The 17,009-nt window shown below is 39.1% G+C and overlaps 1 protein-coding gene across 1 annotated transcript in view; it reads left to right on the top strand.

Moving 5' to 3' along the window:
• The window catches only part of col14a1a (collagen, type XIV, alpha 1a), a gene marked incomplete at both ends in the record, with an annotated part of 125,403 nt that overhangs the window by 71,168 nt on the left and 37,226 nt on the right, over positions 1-17,009 (top strand). The window contains 7 exons of the mRNA XM_083988958.1: positions 2,407-2,550; positions 2,874-3,038; positions 3,231-3,269; positions 3,423-3,561; positions 5,712-5,854; positions 7,125-7,234; positions 15,309-15,467. Coding sequence (XP_083845084.1) covers positions 2,407-2,550; positions 2,874-3,038; positions 3,231-3,269; positions 3,423-3,561; positions 5,712-5,854; positions 7,125-7,234; positions 15,309-15,467 — 899 coding nt within the window. The remainder of the gene's footprint in view (positions 1-2,406; positions 2,551-2,873; positions 3,039-3,230; positions 3,270-3,422; positions 3,562-5,711; positions 5,855-7,124; positions 7,235-15,308; positions 15,468-17,009) is intronic.

Here is a 17,009-nt window from a genome sequence, read left to right on the forward strand (position 1 = left end):
AAGCCAAGCACTCTATCATTTTTCATCACTGACAGCTCGGTGAGGGGGAAAAAAAAAAAAGAAACAGGAGGAGGGGGAGGCAAAGATGTCTAAGAGGTTTAGTTTGTTTGGAATTTGGGAGACAGAGACACCATGCACATGAAGCTGTTCACACCATACACACTCCCTAATACTCCTCTCTTCATAGCAGCAGCATGCTCTTGAAGAGTGAGAGGAAAAAGTGTAAAAGAACAAAAGGGGTAAAGAGGATTAATGAGAACAATTGTCCATGTAATTATGAAAAGGTCAGGTGGAGATGAACAGATGAGCTACATGAACTATTATTGCGAATCACAATGGACAGTATGCAAATATTGGCATTAAATAGAAATTTCCTACCTGTGTGTGACCACGATCAGGAGATTGTTAATTGGTTGGCATGCACAAAATGATACATAATATTACCGTACATACAATATGTGTCAGGATTAGATCAGTTAAAGTCATAAAGGACACTACAGGTCAGTTTTTCCTGTTAATTGAAATCTTTATTCCCCATAATTGACCGTTGTGCAGTAGATTTCTCTGTTCAGCAGTAAAGGAGCTCTCCTGAGGTATGTTAAAAATATATGAATATGAATATATATATTAATAAATGAATTAATGAATAATATATTAATGACTTTCCCTTTGGGGATTAATAAAGTAATTCTTATTAAAATAAATAATAAAAATGAAGCACAATTGAACACAATGATTTTCTGCAGAGTTGATTTCAACCTCATCAATGTACAAACTTTTTTTTATTGTATTTTGCAAACCTGAGGGGACTTAAAACATAATGACACATACAGGACATGCATAAATCCACTGACAAATGTGCCTGGACACATCTTTGTTACTTGTCGTAGGGTCCTGAAACCTTTTAAAACTGTCCAGACAGATTTTATTGACTGATTAATTCCATCAGCAGGTGACCTGCACACTGTGAAAAGTTCATCTAATCCTATATTTTTACAGACTGGTTTGTGACATTTTAATCTTTTTTTCCTCCCTTTCTCACCGCTCCATGTTTAGATCCCATTAAAATACATAGGACATTGTCCGTTTTCTGACATACTTTAAATGCTAATGGGCACCCTGGGATTTCAGGTCACTCATTCTCACATAATAATTATGGGGTCAGTAATATATTTTATTAATGTCAGTGGAAGACTAAATATTACATGTTTTTAATTAGTGGGTACATTAAAATTGTAGCAAAGGTCTCAAGCATTCACCTCCATGTAACAGGTGGGGAAGAGGACATTTTTAGATTCTTAATAAGCTCATTCATGCTTCCAATAAGTTTGGTCTGCCAAGCATTTGTCAGCAGCATCCAGCCTCACAAAAAATGTAAAAGAGGAGGTCATTGCAACATGCGTCTGTTCCTTAATGTATCTAGTGAAAAACTAAAGTTTTGTGTCAGAATATAGGACAACTTAAAGAGTAGTGATATGTGGAGCACCACATATGCAAAAGGACCTGTGGTTTTGCCTTTTTAATAGTCCATGTGCAATGAGTGTACAGTACTGTATGTGTTACATCACCTCTGGCCATGTTCCCAAACATGCTGTGTGGTTGTTTCATTTTTTAGTATGTTTTTCCTTCAAGGCAGCCAATGCTTCGCATTCATGTCTCTACAGAATGAAAATAATGTTGAATTAGATGATGACAGTAAACATCTTGGCAGCATTTATTTTTCTTAAAGGTTTTTTATAGGTCAGTCAAAATCACTTTTCATTAAAAGAATGGACTGATGATAGGAAGTGGGTATACAATTAGATTTGGGCACGAATATTTGAGGGAGCTCCAAAAGAATCCAAACAGCATAGAGGATTATGCTGAGAGCGCTAATCTCCCCATACACGAGCATTTAATCTTGGACGCATCAAGCAAAGGAGCTGCGTCAGCGATGGCATGAGCCTGACAATAATAAGTGTCAGGTGGTTTTATATCTGTGCTGTACACCTGCATTAATATGACATGTTACAAGCCACACAGCAGTCAATGGGGCAATGATTGTGAAGTACTGTATATTGAAAACAGCTGACTGTAATTGGTCCAGTCAGCCAAAACAAGTATAACTTTAGTGTGCTGCAGGGAAACAGCCATGCTTTTTTGCATTTATTGGTGTCATAGAAGAGAATTTTAACAACAACAGAAATGTTTGCCATCATTTGCTGTGTGATTTATTTTTTATTATATTATGAAAGACTTGATAAATGTTGCCGTTTTGCATAAATTAATGGAAATCAAGGTCTTGAAAGGTGGAAGAAAAACACATCTAAACTGTTTGCATAAATAGATGCATGGGCTAAATATGCAAATGGTTGGTGAAAACTGAGTTTGTTTGTTTTTCTGCTTGTTTGTTTTGTCGTTTGTCAGGCCGGGCCATCAAACATGTGAAAGAGTCCATTTTCACTGCGGAGGCTGGAGCCAGAAGGGGCGTCCCTAAGGTCCTGGTTGTTCTGACTGATGGCCGTTCACAAGATGATGTCAACAAAGTGTCCAAGGAGATGCAGATGGAGGGTGAGGGTTTTTCAGACCAAACACAGAACCAAAATTGTAATTTATATTTAAATTATAAATATTGGTTGTAATTGGTTGACACCTCAGAAAAATGTATTGACACTGGATGCACAGTGTGTGATTTGTTGGCAGTGATGAGGTGTGCTGGTTCAGTGGTGGCAGCATAAAAAAAGAAAGTTATTCAACCTGCCAGCTCTTGGATGCTGTATGAACCGTTTGTGACATTTCACTGTTAAACTATCAGACTCTTCAAACGCTGAATTGAAACCGATGACTCTTTCATCTTAACCATTTACAGTAAACATATTTTATTTTGTTCCCAGACTATATCATCTTTGCCATTGGTTTTGCGGATGCGGACTACGGAGAGCTGGTGAATATCGCCAGCAAACCCAGCGACAGACATGTCTTTTTTGTGGACGATTTGGATGCTGTAAAGAAAATAGAGGAGCAACTCATTACCTTTGTCTGCGAGGCTGCCACTGCCAGTGAGTAACACCACCTAATGTTTAAAACAGGGCAATGGAGCAAAAAAGCTCAGAAAAGTAGGATCGAAATGCAGAGGCTGAACAAGAACCCTAATTAGTGGAGACTGGAGACATTAAAAATGCCTGAAGAAGTTTGTGCTGATTGAGAAGAATTGTAGCAGATGAACTAACAGACACTTTTCTGTCTTTCAGCTTGTCCATCTGTTTTGATGAGTGGTAACACAATGGCTGGTAAGAAGCACAAATTATGGAAGAATAGACAGTGTAACAATCTCGCAAGCCCATCTACTATATCAGACCCCTGGATGGATAGCTAATGGTAATGATGGCACTACTAGCCTAATGACAATGAACATGATGATGATAATGATTTGTCTCCTGCAGGTTTCCGTATGATGGAGAAGTTTGGCTTGGTAGAAAAGGAGTACAGCACGATACCTGGAGTTTCTCTGGAGCCGGGGTCGTTCAACAGCTTTCCTTGTTACAGGTTACACCGTGATGCTCTAGTGTCACAGCCCACCAAGTGAGTAACACCACGTTCACTCGTTCACTTCCATTTTAGAAACACAACAAAATACAATTTTGCAGCATAGCCACAACATTACATTTCACACAAGTGAGACACAATTGATCAAATCACAATGTTATGTTCACAAAGTTACCTGTCAGCTTATACTGTACATAGATGCACTGTGTGATCCTAGTATAAATGACTGCAGACAGAGCTTAGTGTTACAGTTTGTTCAGTAATAGTTTAATATGTTTAATTGTCAGCGAGATGAAGTCATCTTGTGCACTTGAGAACAAATACACAAAGTTATAAACAGAATGGTTCAGTAAAAACAATCATCATCACACACATTTGTTGAAACAATCACAAACAAATCCAGAACTCAAGGCAAGTAAACTTGTGGTGTTGTGTAATTGTTTCCAGTAGTTAGATGCATGGTACCAGAAACCAGTCACTATGAATTATTTCTAAACAGACTTGTGCATAATTTGTATTCTCTTTTTTAATCTGTGAAAGTGAATCCAGCTCAACTACTATTTAATCTCAAGTTTTTCCCTTGCTAAATTATTTATTTATTTAGTTGGTTATTTCGAGCCTTCTCTGCTATTTATCCATCAGCATTTGCCCGCTAAGGCACTCTCCCTTCTCCCTCCTTCTTTGGACATGGGGAGTGGTCACTGTCAGTGGTCAGCAGGAGACAAACACCACAGGACTTTAAATTATCAGCCAGTAGTGGACACAGAACTATTCAACAGTCCTGCCAAAGAAAATGACTTGACTTTCAGGCTGATAGCAAACTACTGGAGAACTGACATAAAAACCAGCATGATTTTCCCTTTATCTTTGGATTATCTTTAAGCACACAACGGCTCACGTCCCTCCACTCATAAGACCTGTGCTGTGTTATTATGTTATCTTGCATGTTCCATAAACAGTACTTGTCCCCAGTGCCAACAACCACAAAGAGTGATCCTGAAGATTGTAGTATGTATGCCTTTTGCCATGTAGAAGTTCTGTATGTTGTGGCCAGGCTCTAAATGACACATTTATCTGATCAATTAATGTAAATAGAGTTTCATCAAAAAAGCCGTTCATTATTTTCAAAACCTTTAGGAGATGCTATGTTATGACTACATTTCATGTCATTTTCACACCAAAAGGAAATTTAATAAAAGCACAGAGCACAATCAGATTTTAAACGTGCCATTTCAACTAATCCCTGTAACAGCCAATTAAAACAAAAAGCAATTTGGCAATTTTGGATCATTGTTTTTAAAACCAGCTTTTGTGAGAAAAAACTTGTAACAACTGCATCTCCAGTGTCATGTTAAAACATTTTCACAATGTGTCATCAAATACTGGCAGTACAGTAATCATAATCAAACTAAAACATACATCAAATATTTTTAATAATAATAATAATAATAATAAAAGACATTTACTGCATATTAAATGTTCTGTATTTTCTCATGGAACAAATTCTTATTTCTAGTGTAATATACAGTTAATAATAATAACTCAGCTTGTGCCTTCCAGTTTCATTAAGTGTTCACTTTGTACATTTCAAGTGGGTTTCAAATTGCTGATTTAAACCATGACTGATTGTAATTAACCGCATTTACAGAGGCTGATGATTTGAGAACATTTACATAGATAATTGCAAATGCAGTTTAGAAGCGTTAAGGTTTACCCAGCACTATACCACTAGGAATTACTCAAATGTAAAAACCCATGCATACCAAAACTTAACAGGAACACTTAGTGCATTCAGTTTTGCTCCCTTTCTGTTGTCATTTTGGGAGCCTTTTCTTGGTTTATATCAGTTCCCTTTATAAAGCTTTCTGAGATTGTTCAGTTTGTGAAAAGTGACGTTGATGAGTACTCCAAAAAGCTGAAGCTAAAGCAGTTTGAACCTGGAGTGCTCGGAGGCAACTACACACAAAAAAGAAGGCAAGAGCTTACAGATCAAAAAGTGGCTGGCACTCAAAGAGAGACTGAGGCAGCCAAAGAACTCTAAAAGCATTCACATCAGCTGAAAAGAGACAATGGCACTTTGAAAAAGACACCTAGTAGATATATATGCCTGTAGGGCACAGCTAAGCGTACGTGTGTGTATGTGTGCGTGTGTGCGTGCGTGTGTTCATCTTTCACATGTCTACCAGGTACCTTCACCCTGAGGGTTTACCCTCTGACTACACCATCTCAATGATGCTCCGCCTTCTCCCGGAGACCCCACAGGAGCCATTTGCATTGTGGGAAATCCTCAAGAAAGACAGAGAGCCATTGGTGGGACTAATCTTAGACAGTGAGTTTGAATCGCTTCTGGCTTTACTTCTTTATACTTTATTCTTTGTCTCACCTGCATCATAACACTTCACAATTTGAGAAGTACAAACTCAAACAGAATTGTGTTTCCAGCATCCCCAACTCCTCCGGTGAACCCTGAGAGTAATTAACACAGTAGATTAGAGGTGAAACTTAAGGAAAACAAGTTAATACAGCTGAGGTGTAGCTACATTTTTGATCCATTATAATGTTACCTTAGATTTCCTCTTACATTGTCCCTGAGCACATCTGTTTGATTGGACATGAGACTAGATTTTTAAAGCAGATGGGATGATAGTAATGACAGAAGATCAACGTGGTGCAGTCAGTGGCTGTGCTTGTGTCAGACAAGCGATGTCACAGAAACACTGCACACTAGGTGAACTCACCCCAGACATCAACCTTTAGAGGTGTGTTGGACACCGCTGATTTGGAGGAGACCCAGGGCAAACCTCTGACCTGCTGTGGAGATTATATCACCAGCTGTCGTTCATGATCTTGGAAACCCCAGGAGAACCTGGAGGAAGTTACATTTTGGCTGTTCTGCCTGTCGACCCTGACACGGCTTAAGCAGCAAGAGCAGGGGTGAAATCTTTAATCTTATTTTGAGTCTGGTTATCTCATGGAGAAATGTTTCAGGGGCTAAAACAAAGGAAGGAAACATATATGATTGCACTTGCATTATATTGGTCCAGAGATGGCAAAGAACCACATTTCAATAAACTCTCAATCAAGTTGTACCACAATATACAGTATAGTCAAACCATTATAGACTTTGTGCCAGGTACAATTTAATGTCTCCAATTTAGTTCATTTCACTTCAGTTCTCTATCCAGTTCATACTGTATGTGACAGTCTCTGATTATTTTCTGACATGTTGCAAACTCATAATTCTGTTTGTCACTTACATCACATATATTATTAGAATAATGCGGAGGATGGGATTATGTTCTTGCCCTCTGAGGACTGCATTCAGTGCTTGCTTGGTGGAAAAATTACAGGGCTTTCATGTTTATGTCACAAGTAATGAAATGAATTCTTTCAAATGTTTCACTTGAAAGCAGATCTGATGAAGTTTTGTTTTCTCTGAGTAGTCAAATGAATCCTGCAAAGATCATTGTCCTATTGTCCAGCACATGTGGCTCCCTTTGCTACACTCTCATCTCTTAACTGGAATCCAATAGCAGCAGTACAAAGCAATTTCGACTTGATGTGAACATCAACCTTTTCTCCCCTCTGTCTCCCCACAGACTCTGGAAAGACCTTGACGTTCTTCAACTATGACTACAAAGGAGACTTCCAGACTGTGACATTTGAAGGAACAGAAATCAAAAAGATTTTCCATGGCAGCTTCCACAAGGTGAGCCTTCAATACATGTTTGTTGTTCAGAATGACTTGATTGGCCTTTGAAAGGTAGATGATAAAACTGATTCATCAGAGGAAAAACATTGCATTTGCTGGTTATTGCCCCATGTTAACATGCCTGACTCATAGAGGTAGAGATTTTGATTCTTCGCTACCAGGTTGACAAAGTCCTTCAGAACTGGAACCACTTTAACGCCAATCACATTGACTTGGAAATCATTGTTAGCCTGCTCAGACTGCGCCCCACAGTGACTTCATTTATCAGTTTGCATTGCGTATTAAGTTCATACTGACAAACCCTCATTACAAGTCTTAGCTTGTAGTCTTTCAGATAAATATTCAGATCTGCTACATTGAAAGTTTGCAGAGCAGACGGGGACAAAGGGAGCAGGAAGCTTTCCAGCAAGAAGCTGGAAAGACAAAAAACAAAGAAAAGAATAAGGAAGATGTGCTGTAGTTTGAAGTTGTAGAGCCTTATGGATGGTTTTCCAGTGGTCTTGGAGTTTTTGTCTTGACCTGTCATCACTGTGTGTGTGTGTGTGTGTGTGTGTGTGTGTGTGTGTGTGTGTGTGTGTGTGTGTGTGTGTGTGTGTGTGTGTGTGTGTGTAGGTGTTGATAGAGGGTTGAGCAGAGTGGGAGTGAAACTGCAGATTCCATCATGCTATGAGACCTCTCTGTGGTCTCATCATCAAGTTATAGTGGATATGTTTTTGACATTTATACTAGAAATGATTAATTATAAAATCAATCGACTACTCAGTGGTCACTGTGGCCCTTTTGTCAAGCTTTGTTTTAAGGCCACAAATGTAATACCTCCAGAGGTGTACACAATACATATCAGATTTTAACTGACATTAAAGAGGAATGTGTCTACAAACACACACCCAAAGTATAATTAGAGGAGACGCCAGATGAATATGTTTCTGTGTCCGTTTAACCGTATTTCTCTATGTGATAGCTTCAGTGATTTTGTTGTTATTTCTATTCACCACTGACTTCAGACTGAAACCACCAGGGACAATATTAGTTTGTCCTTTCAACCATTCGGTGACAAAGACATTTCCTATTTTCCTCACTGGGATTTTATTCAAATATTTTTCTATGTAAATGATGTTGTATCAAATTAGTCTGACTGGATGGAAGTGGCAAATTCTGATGACATTCCCTCAGTGAAAGACAATTTTCTGCTCACTTGAGACGAGAAAACGTTTAGTGAAAAAAAGAAATCACGGAATAAATAGTGATGCAAATGCCTCTGCGGAATAAATAATGACATTGGTTTGGACCCAATGGGCCCAGTGAATGTGTAATTCACACTGCACAACACTGTGGCATGAAATATCAACAACTTTACCCGATACAAAGTAATGATAGCAACTTACCGAATAATAATCAATTCCTTTGTCTTCACAGACTCATTCTTTGAATTAGCTTTAGTCGTTCAGGTGGTGCATTCACTTAAGCCGGGTTAACGGACAGGGACATTTGTGGTATTGCTTTCTTACATTTTAATATAAAGGTTAACAATTGTTTGACAAATGGATGGAAATGTAACTTAAAAACTCGAGACAGAGTCTATATACACAAATGTTTTTTTTTTCTTGTACAGCTTCTCTTGTGTAGTTTCTTTACCAAGACTCTATGGGTTTCTGCTGAAAACAAATCAACACTCAGTGGGTCTCATTCATGAAACGTGAGCAGCACGGATTTGCGTGTAAACCCTGAGCAGCGCAAATTTACGTGGATTTCCGCATTCATCAATCTTTTAGTAGTGCTGATTTTTTCGTAGCTACTCACAAAATCTACACCTGCTCCGGACCGTGTGTAGCGCTTGTGTAAATGTAGGAATGCAAATAAATACTGCTTGTCACTGTTGGAAATTACAATTTTAATCCGTATTACTCTCTCTCATGTTCAAAATACGCCGACGCCTTTGAAACACGTAATTTAAACATGACAAACAATTAGAAATATTTGGAGAGAGAGACGTTTTAGGGATCGGACACGCACAAACACGTCAAGGCTCCATCTAATGATGATAAAAATCTGATATAAAACCGGAAAAAACTTTTTTGTGTTGCTACAGTATACGCTCGGTGGGCGCACACTTCACTCTGTGCAGCAGCGCAGTCGGCACCGGTTTGGATGGAGCTGTGACAGACGGCTGGTGCTTCTAAGAATATAACCTGCCCATATAACTTCATGTGCTGATACAACCATGTTCCTCTACAGCTGAGGCTGTGAAGAGCCTCCTCCTCCCGTCGCTGCTGTAGCTCTGTAGTTGTGTTTTTTTTTTTTTTTTTTTTTTTTAAGTTTCATATCTAACTATTCTGGCTTTACTTCTTAAACGGTTCTTTAATCAACCAAGGCAGGCCCACTTAATTCACTAAATCTGTTTCTTCCCTCCACACCTTTGACCTGTTCCAGTCACACCACTACTAACAGAAAATAATTAAATATTTCTGGACTCCACTTCACCCAAAATGACTTCGATCCGTGATCTCTCTTTTTTCTCTCTCTCCCTCTTTCCTCGTTTGCGTCATGGCCACAGGTGAGCAGGATGCACCAACCTCCTAATATGGTGGTCAGGATCTCCTTATATGGCTATTCATGTATGGAGATCTATGCTAATTGCTGATCGCCGGGGGCGTGTTGTTAGTTTACGATGGGTTGGCATTCATGAAGTTACACACGTGTTTACGATCAAATCTGAGTTTCCCGCACCGTTCATGAATCCGGAGTAGAGTTTTAGTAGAGTGAGCTTTTATGTGCAAATCTACACACAGATTTACTAACATTTCATGAATGAGACCCAGTGTCTTTATCTCGATTCTCAAAATGTCAGAAAGTGCCTGCCCGTCATTCTCAGTGCCTTTTGTCTTCTTCATTGGTCTCTGTCTTTTTGCTGGCGAACATGACAATGTTGAGAGGGGGAACAGATGCTGTGGACTGCGTGGCCAGAGGAAGTGTTTGTCTGCGTTTAGACAGAGTGACAAGCGAATAAGAGGACTGTTTGTGCGTGTGTGTGCATGTTTGTGTGTCCTCTATAAAGGGATTACCATGTGAAGACACGTGGTGTGAAAGCAGGGATACCCAGCACTGCTCAGTGTAGCGCTCACACACACACACACAAAAACCCAAAAAAACAGAAACAGGTGAGGAGGGGGCTGTGAAAGGCGCAGGAAGGAAAGAGATTTGACAAAGGGTTTTAGATACAAAGAGAAATATAGAGACAAAGACAAAGATATGTCGTCATAGAGAGGAGGGGGTAGAGTTATCTTCAGTATAACTCATATATTGCTTAGGGCCATATTAAACTCCAGATATGTATGAGCACTTTTTTGTACCTCCCAAATGATTAAATGCCTCCCATTAAAAATGTTCACGAGCACTTAAAGCTGTCCTTGTGTGCCATAAAAATTTCATTCACTAAATTTGCTCCAGTGCAATTGCAAGCTTTCTTTCATCAATCCACAATATTTCATAGGGAAATTCTAAATTCATTGTTAATCCATTCATCTGTAAATGATTATTATAAAGAAACATCCATAAATATTGAAGAGAAGAGCAATAATGTAGAAGGAAAAGCAGCAACTGGAAATACATTCTGTTCATGCTGGGAGAAGTGATGATGATGACCAATATGGTGATTAATCCAGACAGAAATGAGCAAAACTCTTAGTCAAGTAAAATTACACAGGAGCTTTTTGTTGTCTTAATCTCTAGGAGTTTGGAATATTTACTTGGTGTTCGTTCATTGTTCCTAGCTCTGCAGGCCAACATCTCTTATGAATTTGTCATGACATCTAGGTGAGGCAAGTGAAACTAGTGATGTGCATATAATAGAGGAAAGGGGTTGGACTGGAGTGAGGCATTTAGGGCCCATTTGCAAGTTGCAGCATCTGCCAGGCTACATGTGAGGTGTTTGGGAATAACTATGAAGGAACATCTATTAATTGTAACGCTTGCCAATCGTCTGCATGTGACCGGGCTGGTTGTGCTGAACCGAGTCTCCAGACAATGGAAGCTGAGCCAAGACAGGTCCAGTGCTGAGGAGCAGGTTTGACAGGATGAGGGACTTGAGACAGTGGTTGGAGCAGAGCAGATGAGACTGCAACTAGGGGAGAGTGAGAAAAATATATCTTTGAATGACCTGAGCACAGACCAACAAAGCCGTCACTACAATCTGGCACAGTGGTACTGGCGGTGCTGGCTGTTTGCAGTGGTCTTGAGATGCAGGCGACGCAGCTCTGCTCATCTCCAGCACATCTGTCTTTACTCAGACAATCACACACACAAAGATGGACTGCTGCAGGCACAGGTAGAGAGCGTGTTATGACATGGTACATTTTACACGCAGGTGAAATTGGATCAAAAACGTTGCTTTTCTTTGTCAACAGACTGTAATTGTCTCGAAAAGAAACTCTCCATGTCATCATTTTCTAAAAATCACGTCATTACCTTTGAGTGCTCTCTCAGCACTGCAGATGTTTCCTTTTGCTTTGCTTTGTGTACAACTCACTGTCTGAAATTGTTTCCACAAGTGTCAGGGACAGAGAGTAAAGCTGACCTTCTGTCACATGTGACAGTTGCCAAGTTAGTCATTAAGCACTGGCCACATCTTCAGCTGTAATGAAACATTTGTTTATAAATCTCTTTCCCCGACATAACAATACGTCAGTGCTTGAGGTGCAGACACCAGAGACAAACTGAACTGAAGGAGCTAACTTTATTGTTGAGGTAAATGAGCAGTTGGTCAGTTAAATAAGTTTCCGTCTTTGTGAAAACAGCTCTTTAAAGCTACAGTGGAAGAAAGAAAATACACATGCAGATGGAAATACTGAAATATACAATATACAAATGCCCAAGCTCTGCAAACAGCTATTCACATTCAAAATTACACTGTACGTACACACATTCAAGGATGTGTAGGATTCAAGGATGCACATGGACAATTTTAAGTGCAGGTCAGAGACAGCTGAGTCAGCAGAAATGCTAATAGTCTCATCTATTTCACCCGACATTATCTCACACAGCATGTTTAAAAAGTGCCATAACAATTTGAGCGTTTGTGTGTTTGTCTGTGTGCCAGTTTTCCATTACCATCACTGTGTCACTACTTCAGTATGCGTTTCACAGTTTCCAAGAGGTGATATGAATATGCTGATTCAACCCTCTTCCTGGTTTTCTCCTTCTGATTTTCTTCCGTATTTTGTAGTGGAGATGCAAATCCTTGAAATATTTAGTAATGAACTTTGATTTAAAAAACTCAAGGTTTACATTTTCTTATGATGTTAGGTATGTATGTCCCCTTTAAGCAATAATTCTTTACCCACCTTAAACCACAAAACTATGTAAAATCTTGGACAAAAACAGTTGCTGCCATTCCTGTTGATTTTACTTATAGTAATTGAAGACAAAAATGGTATATACTTTTTTCTTTTGTTTTTGAGATGTGTAGTCACACTTTTGCAGATGAAACCTTGAAAAATGTCTTAATTTCACTCAAAGTGACAGTTTTATTTCATTTGATCGCTTGTCATTTGCATTATCCCCTTTGCACAAATGTTTTTCCAGTTTTAAGCCACATTTTCATGGCACACTCATTTTTAACTATATATGAAGAACAGAGAAATAAGATGAACAAATATTAGCAGCACCTTGATTCACTCTGAGATGTTTCTGTGAAATGTTGATTTTAATGTAAAGATGCTTTAGCCATTGTTTTTCTTTGATTTAATCACTGGGTCTGTTCAATTTGGAGAGGAGAAGACCTTTGTGAAAAATCTCCTGAATGATTGATACTGCCATGTTGGTGCAACTTCCTAGTGATCCCATATCACAAGAGACATTACGTGTCTTGTTATTGTTTTGATTTACACACCCCCAGCAGCAGAGAATTACATAGTTTGTGTTTAATGTGATAGCACACTGTTTTTTTGCATTAAGTCATTTTGTGAGATTACCAAAGCCATTTGTGCAACATGGCAAATACATTGTTGCGCTGTCACCTTCTCACTTACGAGATAATAAGTGATTTGTCTTCTGGCTGAGAAATGATAAGGAAAAAAATCTGATTCACATAGAGAAAAAATAAAAAACCTGCCTGACAATCAGATGAAAACAAATGTGCTTTATATTACAAATATGGTGCTGATTTGTAAGACAGAAGTAGTATTAGGAAAAACAACACAGTGAAAGTCTATTTGTGTGTGTGTGTGTGTGTGTGTGTGTGTGTGTGTGTGTGTGTGTGTGTGTGTGTGTGTGTGTGTGTGTGTGTGTGTGTGTGTGTGTGTGTGTGTGTGTGTGTGTGTGTGTGTGTGTGTGTGTGTGTGTGTGTGTGTGTGTGTGTGTGTGAGTGAGTGTGTGAGAGGGAAAGAGAAGGAGAGAGAGGCTAATTCATCATGTGCTGGCAGAAGTATTAGCTGTGAATGGATCCTGTAGACTGCACCCAGCCATCTGACCTGCCAGCACCAGCACAGAGTGAAAAACATTATGCTGCTTATATGTCTTCTATTTCAACTTCATATCGTGTGGTCAGTGCTTTTGTTTTTTTCCTTCCTCTGTTTTGTTAGAACTTGATCCCAAGTCTCCGTTTTGAGGTTTGTCTCCTGTCAACCTCAGGGTTACTTTATTTAATTCCACATTTGATCTGCACTAGAATAGATACTCCCTCATAGCGAGCACTTGACCAACATAAATATGTGGAGAAAGTTGATCAAAGATGAAAAAGAAAACATGAATGATTGTGATTTTCTGTTCTTTGGTAATGTAGCGCAGACTTTTCAAATCAGTCTGTGTAACGGCGAGAAGAACAATAAACTCCCATCATCTTCAAAGAAATGCACAGCATCTTTTCTGGTGCCAGCCACAGCTGATCGGGGCTTAATGTAATGTAGCTGAAGCGTAAGAACAGAGGAATGATTCAGATTGTCAATTGTTTCCAAGAAAAAAGTTCCTTTTAGACTAAAAATAAGTCTAAATCTCCGCTGGAGCAAATGAGAGGAGCCAGCTAGCCTGTAGGAGAATGAATGACATCCGTAGCGCGCACACACACACACGCACACACGAACACACGCACACACACACACTCTCATAACAAGAAACATGTAGCATACATTAATGTTAGATTTTTCAATTCACTGTTTACAGTCCATAGCCACCAATGTTAACCTTAACTGAAGCTACTAAATGCCACTAAATACCAGCCAACCCTCTACACCTTACAGGTTTTTCATCATCTTTTGTATCACGAAAGAACAGCACGCACACACACACACATACACACACACACACTCATCATGTCCACTGAAGTGTGCAAATGGAGGATGAGAACAGAAAGTCATTATAAAGCAGCCGTCCAGATGTCATCCGAGGAATAGGTGCTGACACTCAGATATGAACTTTGTCTAACACCACATTAGCTGCACCTTGTTACACTGTGTGTGTGCGTGTGATGTGTGAAAAGGTGTGCTGCTCATGCGTTCATGTTCTTATGATTTACTTAGTAAGTGTGCTTTTTTTTTTACTGTTGGTGTGAAAAAGCAAAAATGAGAAAGTAAAAACTTCCTTTAATGATTAATATGCAGATGTTGACACTCTCCTTCAGCAGGATGCAGCCTCCTCTGCTCATTAAACATGCAACTAGTAGAATTTCACGGTTCATGGCACAGGCAGCGCTTTCCCTCCGAGCAGCCAGTGTGAGCTCACAAGCATTCTGGCTGGACAGGTTAATTTGTGTGCTTAAATGCTTTTAGCCTCTGTTTATTTAAAAAAAATCCACACAATGCATGCAACTCATTGTAACTGGGATTAGACAGACTTGTTGTTGGCGCACAAGCACACAACAGACAGTTGTACTTTTTCAATATTCTCTCAGTATTCAGGCTCATAACAGATGCGCTCAAATACTTAAAATGGCATTACAACGCTGCGGTCGTCGACAGTCCCAGCTGTTCCAGCATAAGATTTTTGATTCAAAACACGAATGATAGATTTCCCCCGATTTGGAAAATATTATAGTATCAAAAGTATTTCTAATTCATCCTGTTCTCTGTCTCCCATACAGCTCCATGTGACCGTCAGCAAGACATCTGTGAAGGTGGTGTTAGATTGCTCTTTTGTAGGGGAGAAATCCATCAGTGCATCTGGTAACATCACCACAGACGGAGTGGAGGTCCTCGGGAGGATGTTTCGGTCCAGAGGTCCACAGGACAGCTCTGCTCCGGTTTGTATGAATCCTTGTCCGTATTATATGTTCATGTTTCCCTCAGGTCTTCAAAGATTTGAGATGCGTCTTCCTGACATTAAATATCGAGTCATTATCTGGATGGTAGAATATGGAAGGGTCAGAAAAATCAAGAAGTTAGAGTAACATGCCCAGATTGATCCCCCAGACTATCCTACCTACGCACTCATTAAAATGAACACTTGTTTTTAATATGCATTTAAAATTCTGCCTGAATCCATCTGTTACAATTGCCCCTTATTGCATCGATTGCAATGATAAGTCGGCAAGGTGTGTGTGAACCATTACAGCCTGTAAAAGGGTAACCATAAATATCTAAAATCATTTTAATGAGGGACTCAATGGGGGTTCATATTATTTATTGCAAATGGAAATGTACAAAGTGCTTTACATGTACTTTGTTAGTCCTGCTCAACCCATTAAAGAGTACAGGCACTTGAAAAAAAAACGTTTGGCTCACACAGCCAAGGAGGGAGGTGAGATATCGTGGGCCTCTGGGAATACTTAGCACTGCTATTAGTAAATTTATACTTCCAACCTGCGCCAAGGAAAATGATTAGCTGGAAAATGCTGCATTAAGAATTAAGAAGTTTTTCTAACAAAAATATGACATTTTGTTCATTTACCAACAGATTGCCCCTTATAGGCCAGTGAAATGGTTAGATGGTTATTGATTGAAAAATACATTGTAGCCGTAATGTTGGAGAAAATTGTTGCTGAAAGTAGAAAATGAAACCTTAATGGTAGCTTTATCTTGCATCTAACGTCATACAAACCACAATTTATGGTTGTACTTTCTGTACTAAACGTCAGCCAGCAGTGACGTGTTTCGATGTAGTTTTGTTGGAAACTCTACAGGTTTGCTTTAGGCTCCACAATGAGGGACATTTCTAATTATCTAGAGAGACTTATGTTCTGAGTGTTTTCTCGTTCGTAGTGACAGTTGAGCCTGTGGATTTTCAGGTGATGAGTTGATTGAGGGGATTACAAATGATACTTCATCAGCATGGATAGATAAAATCATATAATGACATTTTTTCTCAGCCAGCCCATTTCTATGAATCTGGGTCAAAACCACAGTTAGTCTGTATTTGTAGGGTGTTAGTGTTAGTTTTAGTTTGACTGAAGCCAAAGACCACCCCATGGTGCTGTAATAGAAGGTCTATAATTACCAGGATAAGACTGTTTCACACAGGCAGGCTTTTACTCCATGAATTAAAAATATTTAATTTAAATTTCCAATTATTGTCAATTTTCCAATAAATTAGACTATTTGTAATATTTAAGATTTGACATTTGAAAGAAATGGGTTGACATTTAACTGAACCTCGGAGGTCTTAATCAGGTTTGCTGAGCTAAAGAATGACCCAGTTACTGTACATCAGACTTTCAGGCGCACTGTCTAAACTTAATACAAGACACTACAGTATGTACACCTTAAGTAAAAATTAAATTAGGACCAAAAAAGGTACAATGTCTCCATGCATCAGATTCTTCCAGTTTATATGAAGCTATAAAGAT

The sequence above is a fragment of the Trachurus trachurus genome (assembly GCF_905171665.1).
Source record: "Trachurus trachurus genome assembly, chromosome: 16".
Classification (NCBI taxonomy): domain Eukaryota; kingdom Metazoa; phylum Chordata; class Actinopteri; order Carangiformes; family Carangidae; genus Trachurus; species Trachurus trachurus.